At 33.0% G+C, this 8,212-nt stretch overlaps 1 protein-coding gene across 1 annotated transcript; it reads left to right on the forward strand.

Annotated features, from left to right (window-relative positions):
* The first annotated feature begins 308 nt into the window (after positions 1–308).
* LOC130654033 (uncharacterized) lies at positions 309–6,546 on the forward strand. Its single transcript, XM_057456539.1, has 2 exons — positions 309–2,132; positions 5,652–6,546. The coding sequence occupies exons 1-2, from the start codon at positions 1,382–1,384 to the stop codon at positions 6,371–6,373; spliced, it is 1,473 nt and encodes a 490-aa protein (XP_057312522.1). The 5' UTR covers positions 309–1,381; the 3' UTR covers positions 6,374–6,546.
* Positions 6,547–8,212: the final 1,666 nt, after the last annotated feature.

Here is an 8,212-nt window from a genome sequence, read left to right on the forward strand (position 1 = left end):
TTTATTGGTATTGGTATATATTTTTTTTCAATCGTATATATATATACGATTGAAAAAAAATTGATAATGACGTCTGCATTAATCTTGTCAGGAAAACTTTAATGTCTTCACACAAATTCGTTTCCTTTATACACTTCTGTTGGCACTGTACTGCAATAATTTGGAGACGAGAACTGGAGACGAGATTGCTGGCGTGTTCTTTATCTTAAAAAGGGTTCGATTTGTTATTTTAACATCCCGCTGCTTGTGTTGCGTGAAACTCGGTGCTGTCAACGAAACAGTTTGTTGACGCCAGTTTTGTCTTTATTTGCAATATTCTATTTGTCCATGCAATATTGACATTAACAAAAAAACACGTTTGTGTACGTAAGAAAAGATTTCACAAGTTTTTTTTTCGTGTTGTGTTGAAAAATCTGGAAGACGATCTGCTGATCGGGAGCTAGGCGCTAAACATTATTCGCCCTATTAAACTCTATTATACTGCGCATATTCGTCAAATAATCCAGCATAAAGACTTATGCTTGGTACATAACGTCATCTAAGTTTATTAGAAGCCGCAATATTTTACTTATTTTAGGCTGGATTTATTTTAACGGGGCGTTGAGAGGGTGTTCAATACGGGCGTTTAATCCTAGTTAAGCTCGCTTCTCTTTATACAAACTTCATGTTTAATTTATGGTGCTAATTTCTTTTTAAAAAACACAAACCACACAAATTCAAAACGCCCAACTAATCTCTCATTACGTTGATACAATACGGTAATCAAGGTGGCAATTTTTTTTAATTAGATAAATTATAAAAATATCATGCACTTCATCTTTCTTCGTGCTGCGCACTTATTGTTTCAATAAAAATAGACTTTAGTGAAAGATCATCAGCCACGTTTAACGTAGTTCTTGGTTATTGTTTTTTTGTTTATTTGTTTACATTACTCTCGAGGTATAAGTTTTCTTCCGTTCTTTTGTTGATGTAACTTTATCCTCGCTTCAAGTTGTCAATCAACAAATGTATAACACTACCCTTAAATCGTGATGTTTTTAAAAAATTGTTCTCTGGCTTGCAAAAATGGCTTTTCGATGTAAATACTCGCACGGCTGATCTAATTTATGAATTAATGCTTTATTAAATAGCCATTGTTGAACTCAAAAAGAAACGGATTAGAAATTAGGTTATTATAATTTATGATTAAAATAATTAACATTCCGGCATAAATTAACGATAAAGCTTTTGGATGTGTGTTTTTATAGCAGTTATATAGATAGAACAAAATACAGTTGGATTAATGAGAAGATAAAGTTTTACGAGAGAAAGTTTTTTCTTTAAAATTATAAAGTTAAGATTCATTAAAAATTTAAAAGTAAAGTTTTAGTGGTACTTAAAAATGCCGATGGTTCTACGTGATAAAAGACGCTCGTTACATTTAAGTCCGAACGGAAAGCTCGCGGAATTAACGAAAGAAGCTTTCTCAAGGCCTAGAAGTTGGTATTTGCCCACACAGAATGTTGATATCGATCCATACACATCTGTACGAAAGATTTTTTACGAATTTCCTAAAAAAGCATTTTACGGTGAGAACGAGGAAAATGGCGGTGTTATTGAGAAAGGTTCTCCACAAGAAAGTGATGTTTTGGCAAGTTACATGAAAGAGCAGAGTTTGAGAAGTTCGTTTACGCGTTTGGATATTAAAAAATACCCAAGTCCTGTTCCTTCACATAAAAGTATGTCAAATGATAACAACAACAATATTAACTCGATGTCCCCGCCAAAGAACAGAACAAATTTATCACCTTTAAGTTATTTCTCATCAAAAGTTTCCGATACTGCAAGTTTAAAGGAGGAAAGCAGCAATTACGCAGATTTTTATGTCCCGCACGCTAAATCACCACCCACCAATTTTTTACGACGAAGTAGTAAGCGTCGAAGTTACGATCCAACAAAGTTTAAATCGACGGGTTTGGTGAAGAAACTTGACGACGAAATATCGCTTACATCTGCCGGTAATTTGTCTTTAAACGTACCGATAAAAGATCCGATATCACCGGAGTTAGATAAATGTTTACCCGATCAAGAAGTTGATCCCAATCCTATGATTGAAAGATATTTAAGAGATGCAAATCAAGACATTTGTGCAGGTATGATATATTGTCTGAGCTGTGACTGACAAACATGGTTCGTTGTGTGTACTAATGAGCTGTTGTAAGAATAGTTGCGTTTGTATTTTTGCATACACTGATTCTTGCTGTTGTTGTTAAATCAGAAAGTTGTTTGTTAATAATCCACTAAACTTGCTTAGAAGTAAAAAGTTTATCCATGTTTTTTTAATTAACTACTCATTATAAAATGTTGTCATAAAATGTTGGATTATGCATTAGTAATTAACCTTTGACACGGAAAGTTTTCTCGAAAATTTCAATATTGTCACAATTTCTTAGTTTCATTTTACTTTTAAGTTTTAAAAAGTGAAAGAAGTTAAAATTAGCTCATTCGTGGAAGTTGGAGAAGAAAAATTAGAGGAAATAAATAAAGAAACGTAATCTGTAGACATTCGGAAATCCGGGTAAAAATAATGCGGTAAAATGCTAACAGATCCTAATCTTGTACCCAGGGCTTCAATAATTTTCTCGTTAATTCTGCTTATAAAATTAAGCGACGATGATTTTATGAGAAATTTGTTTTTATCATGGCACTTATAAAACCCAGGACATCTGTGTTACATTAACATAATCACCCGCCACACATATGAGCTGGGTGTATGGTTGTTTCTAACTCGACTTTCAATATTGCTCTTTGTTGATGACTCTGACAAGTAGCCATCTTTGTTGTAACAAATAATGTGAGGTAGCTAATGCTCAATACAATTAAAAATTTACTACAATCTACATGTCAAGAACTAGCTAATTTAAATTCTTTTTTCAAAAGTCTGAGTCACTACTAAACTTGTAAATGATCCTTCAATGACGTCAAAATCGACTTTTACTTTCCAGATAATCTCATTTGCTTTCTACTTGAACTGCTCATTAATATCCATACGTCATGTTCAAATATAAGTTGTTAAATTTATTTAGTATTAGTATTTAATGGTTAATGGTGGCATGAAATTTTCCGTTAACCCCTCGTCCATTATTCATTGATGCAAAAAGTGGCTGTTTAGAATATGCACATCTGCTAGATATCTTTGTCGTAGCCACCCATTACCAAGATGTTTTTTTAAGAAACCCTTAAAGCCGGAATTCAGTTTCCTTTATATTGGTCCAATTATTATTATAGTTATTTTGTATTTTCTCATGCTGAGTATTGTGTACTGAATTTATTTTCTCTCAGGAAATTTTCCTGTTTAAATGAAAATGTTGCTAGGTAACTACAGTAACCACATTGATATTATGGTTGATAAAACCTGATAAGAATAGAACACTGTTTTCGTATAACGCTCAGCCATTTCGTAAGATAACATGTAAAACAAAAGGAATATCGTCCAAAATAAAAAGTTATAGTCTTAAAAAAAGAGAAGAAATTCGAAAAAAGCTTACAGCTTTTTAAACTTTTATTTTTCAAGGTTTCCTAAATCTCATTCCGTTAACTCGATTCCTTAAGGTGTGCATTTTTGTCTTCGTTATCCAACGATGTGATAGGTATATTTTCAAAGGTTTTAAAACAAACATTTTTTAAAAGTATCTTCTTTAAGTATTTCGATAATACAATTTTAATTCCCGTTTTAACTGCAAACAATATTCCGTGCGGTTACAATGACTTCATGTAAACCTGTCATTAAAAAAATGATATTTTATTGACGTTTTTGAAGTATTTGTCGACATTTTTATGTGGACTGGGTTTCAATTGGGATGGGAAAAAAAACGTTTTCACATTACGATGAGTAAAAAAGCTAACTTATGAGAATTTCGTCGCGTTTGGTTATAAAAAGTGGGTTTATCAAGTGCCCTGCGGTTAGCTATATCTTTATGAGAATCAAATCTTTCTTTGTTTTCATTCAAGCTCAGCTTTCTCTGGATAAGAAAGGTAAAATCTATTTTCGTTAATGTTATACAATACTTCTTTCTAATCTCATGTTGATTTTTTTAAATTATTTATTTTCTTATTTTCTTTTCTTATTTTCTTTATTTTCATCTGGTTTTTATTTTTTTTTGTTTCCACGGAATAGTCTAAAATCATTCCAATTCATCCCTCCGTCGTATCCCTGCGCTACTTTTGGAGGCGATATCTCTAGTCAAGACGTCGTTGTCGCATTGCAACCTCAAATCTTTTGTTTGACTGCTTTAAAAAAACGCTAGATGAATTTGAATCAATTCAAACTTGCTGACAGGATTTTCAGGTTTGCGTAAAATATTTTTATGAACTTCGTTTCTGCCTTACTTGCACGTGATAGCTTGCAGTTAAAGTCTGTCCGTTATAATACCCAGTCTTTTTTATACAACAAACCCTTATTTAATGCATTTCGCAACCTCCCTTATAATCTTATTCGATCCCTGCTTTGTGGAACTTTATGATCGGGGGTTTGTTGGAGGGGACCAAGGGGTGGAAACACTTTTTCAAATGGAAATTTGGGACAGTTGTAGTATGTTATAAAAAGGAACAAAATGGTAGCAACGTGACGTCCACAGAATTGTGAAATTTGTCCACAACACCAAATATCCGCCTAAAGTACATTTACTTCAGTTGTCTGAAGTTTCTGATAGCCAAATAAAGGTTATTATTAATAAAAGTTATTATTATATTATTCGTTTTCTACGTATTTCCAAATGCCAAAAATCTCCACAAAATTCTATCTGTTCAGGTGTAGAATCCAAAATAAAGCTAAAAAGTCCAGGTGTCAAAAATTGATTTAAGTTCTAACGAAGATATGAAAAGGGAATGCTTTTATTAAATTGAATTGGTGCTCTCCAACAAACACCAAACGTCTCATTACTCTGATTTGTTATTGGTCAATCACATGGTGTTGCGTATCATCACATTTTGAACTTTCACACCCTTCGACATCCCTAATTCTTTCAGCACGTGGACATAAACTAATTGAACTTCAAAAACAAGCTTTGTTAATGGTTCATTAAAAATACAATTAACGAAGTTTTTAATATTGCGTTCATCTTGATGTGTCTTGTCTAATTTAGTTCTGCAGACTTCTTTGAAGTAATGGGAAAGAGATACAGAAAGTAATCAAGTCCATATTAAGTCATACATGGTCGTTTCACTTTTATCAGTTTTAGATTATCAACAGTTTAACAACTTCGATTCTAAGTCTGTTTCTCTAGTTCATATAATAACCTATCAAGGTAAAACAACTTCGGCCCCAGCGCTTCCTGTAAGTGGCGGAGTCAAGATTGGAGATAGATAACCTAAAATTAACTTGATATCTTTAAAATACTACCTTTAATAAAATGTGTTCAGTTATATAATCACAGTCGGTCATTTAATAAGGGTTTTTATTGGATTACGAAATGCAGATGATTGTTGTTATTTCTGTAATGACCTGGGAACTAGCATCTATGTTTTCAAATGATAACTGTTTCAGTGCAAGTCATTTGAGGTCATCAGGAATTTACCGCAAGCTGTACAATTATATCTGCAAAAATTGCATATTCTCATTTCACCTCATGCTGCAGTTGAAGAAAGACCTTTACACACTATTTTGTTTTTAGGAGTTTATCCAGCGGCTGAAGACTCGATATCAGTTCAAAGTGACCCATACTGCACGACTGACCTGAAAACAGATTTATTTATTCCTTGGACAAAACGTTGGAGTTTCATCGTCGCTAGTGAGACAAAGGAAAATAAATTTAAACACAGAAGAAGTAGTCGGAAATTCTCATCGCTTCGTCGTCAGAAATCTTTCAATATCGATACTTTAACTAAAAAGGAACAGTCAGCGACGATACGTCGTGTCGGCACTTTTAAGGACAGCACCAATCAACGCAGCACACCGACAAGTTTGCGACGGCATAACAGTGAAAATAGCGGCACACTAAAGAAAAGAAGAATGAGTAACGTTTCCACCTTAAGCAAACAGAGTGTAGATTATGCAACCTTGCAAAGAGAAAGTTCTCGCCACCTGAGACAAAAACGCACCACTGGCTCCACTCGTTTTTTCTTTGAGGGTTATCAAGACAAGCTGCGCGACGATATGTTTTATGCTGACTCATCATCGTCTTGTTCATCCCCAAATATAGAAAGTTCTTATGATGTTTTTACCTGCAAGTTATCAAAAGAATTTGACGCGAAAATTTTAAGTAAGACTTATCAACAGTTGTATTATATTAGATCGAGATTATCAGAAGATGCGAGAAAAAGCAAATTTTCGTGTGATGGCTGTTTTGGATGCGGTACGGAAATTCAATGCACGACTCAAGCACAGTGGGTATAGAGAACTTTCTTTCTAAAAATGTTGGAAAGTACACATGAAACAAATATTATATTGGAATTGGAATCTTCGCAGTGTTGTACAGTATTCTACCTTCGATTCACTTAAATAATGACAAATTATTTAATAAGTTATTTTTATGTAGATATAAAGAAAGATAATAAGAATAATAAAAAGTCGTCATTAATTTCTCAAAATGTTTCGCTTGTGTTTTCACTAGATGTCCACTCAATATTACTTCTTGATTTTTCTGATATTCTCGACATTTATTTTTACACTTCCGGCTACTTTGCGACAGGATTTAATACTATTGGAACCTTGGATTACCCGAAAAATGAAAATTTTGATAACAAACATATCGATAGAACAGATTGGTTAAAGATTAACGCCAATTCTTGTAAATCAATTCTAAATTTAACCTCTTGGTAAATGAAAATAGTTCTTGTCGACCATCTATGCCTAAAATTTTAGATTTTCTTTACATTTCATAAGAAGAACAAATTTTTCAAAATTCCTCAACAATTCCAGTTGCAAATATATAGCAAATCTATCTATTGCAAGCTCATTTTAATCTTGTCTTTACCTGTACCTCTTGTAGGGGTAGAAAGACTGAAAAAATAACCCAGCATGCACTTTTAGGAAATTCTAAAGCTTGACCTCACTAGATGTTCAATTAAAATTATATAATAAAATTGAACCGAATCGTAATAAATAGATCGTTTAAATAAATTATCATGTTAATGACTGAAAAGTAGAAGAAGTCTGGGTACAAGGTACTTTCAGTTTCACTTTGACTGTAAAACTTCATCCCACATTTGAAGTTCTAAGATCAGCTCACTGACAATCAAAAAGAATTATGTCGTCACAGGCTAACAAAATAAATATGTTAAATTGTTATACAGTGGACTCTTTATAACTCGAACCTCCATAACTCGAAAAAAACCTCCTTACCGTATTTCCTCTAAATAACTCGAACCACGCGACATGTATCCATGACCTTAAATGATTTAAATGAAATTAGCAGCTTCTTTTTTGCTTTTATTTGACGTAAATGTTTGGATATTTACATGTGTCAGAGGCCTTAAGTGATTCGAATGAGTGTTCGAATGTCATTCGAACAAAACGTAAACGTTATCCCATCGGGTACAAAACGTCGAACAGAAAACAAGTCCTGCAAAATTAAAGCTTTAAAAGAGTTGGAACAAGGAAGATAAGGATGTAATCACCAAACCAACGACCGAAGAAGTGCTGAGAGCTATTAGCGTCCTTGAAGATCTCAGCATTTTTTCAAATTTTTGATCACAATATTTAAAATTTCTTTTTTTTCACGCTACAATACATTATTTAATAATAAACTTTGATTGTTCATCTGATATACATATCGATATATATAATATATCGAGATATTTTTGATTGAAATTTTTTTTAAAAAAAACCCTCTTTCCTATTCTCAATATTGTAGATAGCCTTGGTTTATATTTGTCGAATGTTTGAACTTCACAACATTGATTCACAACGTTAATTTCTTATACATCTCATGATTTATGTTCACCACAGTTGCAGTTTAACGTCGTAACTAATCACGTTATTACTGTAAGCTAAGTTCAGGATATCTTCTTACAGCTAATATGTAGTTTCAGGAAAGCAATTAAATAAATTGCGGAGTTTCATTTTGCGATTTTAAACCTGTTCGCAAAATTTTGTTCCGCGAAATTGCGCTGTTTAGAGCAAATAGCAATACTAAGGTTCACAAAAGTGGACCAATCCCACGAGGACAATCTGAGTAAGGAACATTTTCCATTTATTCTTTTAACTGCGTCTCTGCTTCTTCATCCATTCGTA

The sequence above is a fragment of the Hydractinia symbiolongicarpus genome, chromosome 8 (assembly GCF_029227915.1).
Source record: "Hydractinia symbiolongicarpus strain clone_291-10 chromosome 8, HSymV2.1, whole genome shotgun sequence".
In the NCBI taxonomy this organism is placed as follows: Eukaryota; Metazoa; Cnidaria; class Hydrozoa; order Anthoathecata; family Hydractiniidae; genus Hydractinia; species Hydractinia symbiolongicarpus.

Bases quoted from the DNA above. Each gene is read 5' to 3' on its own strand.
- LOC130654033 (XM_057456539.1), top strand. From the start codon at position 1,382: ATGCCGATGGTTCTACGTGATAAAAGACGCTCGTTACATTTAAGTCCG. The intron at 2,133-5,651 runs GTATGATATATT...TTTTGTTTTTAG, and splicing joins AAATCAAGACATTTGTGCAG to GAGTTTATCCAGCGGCTGAA.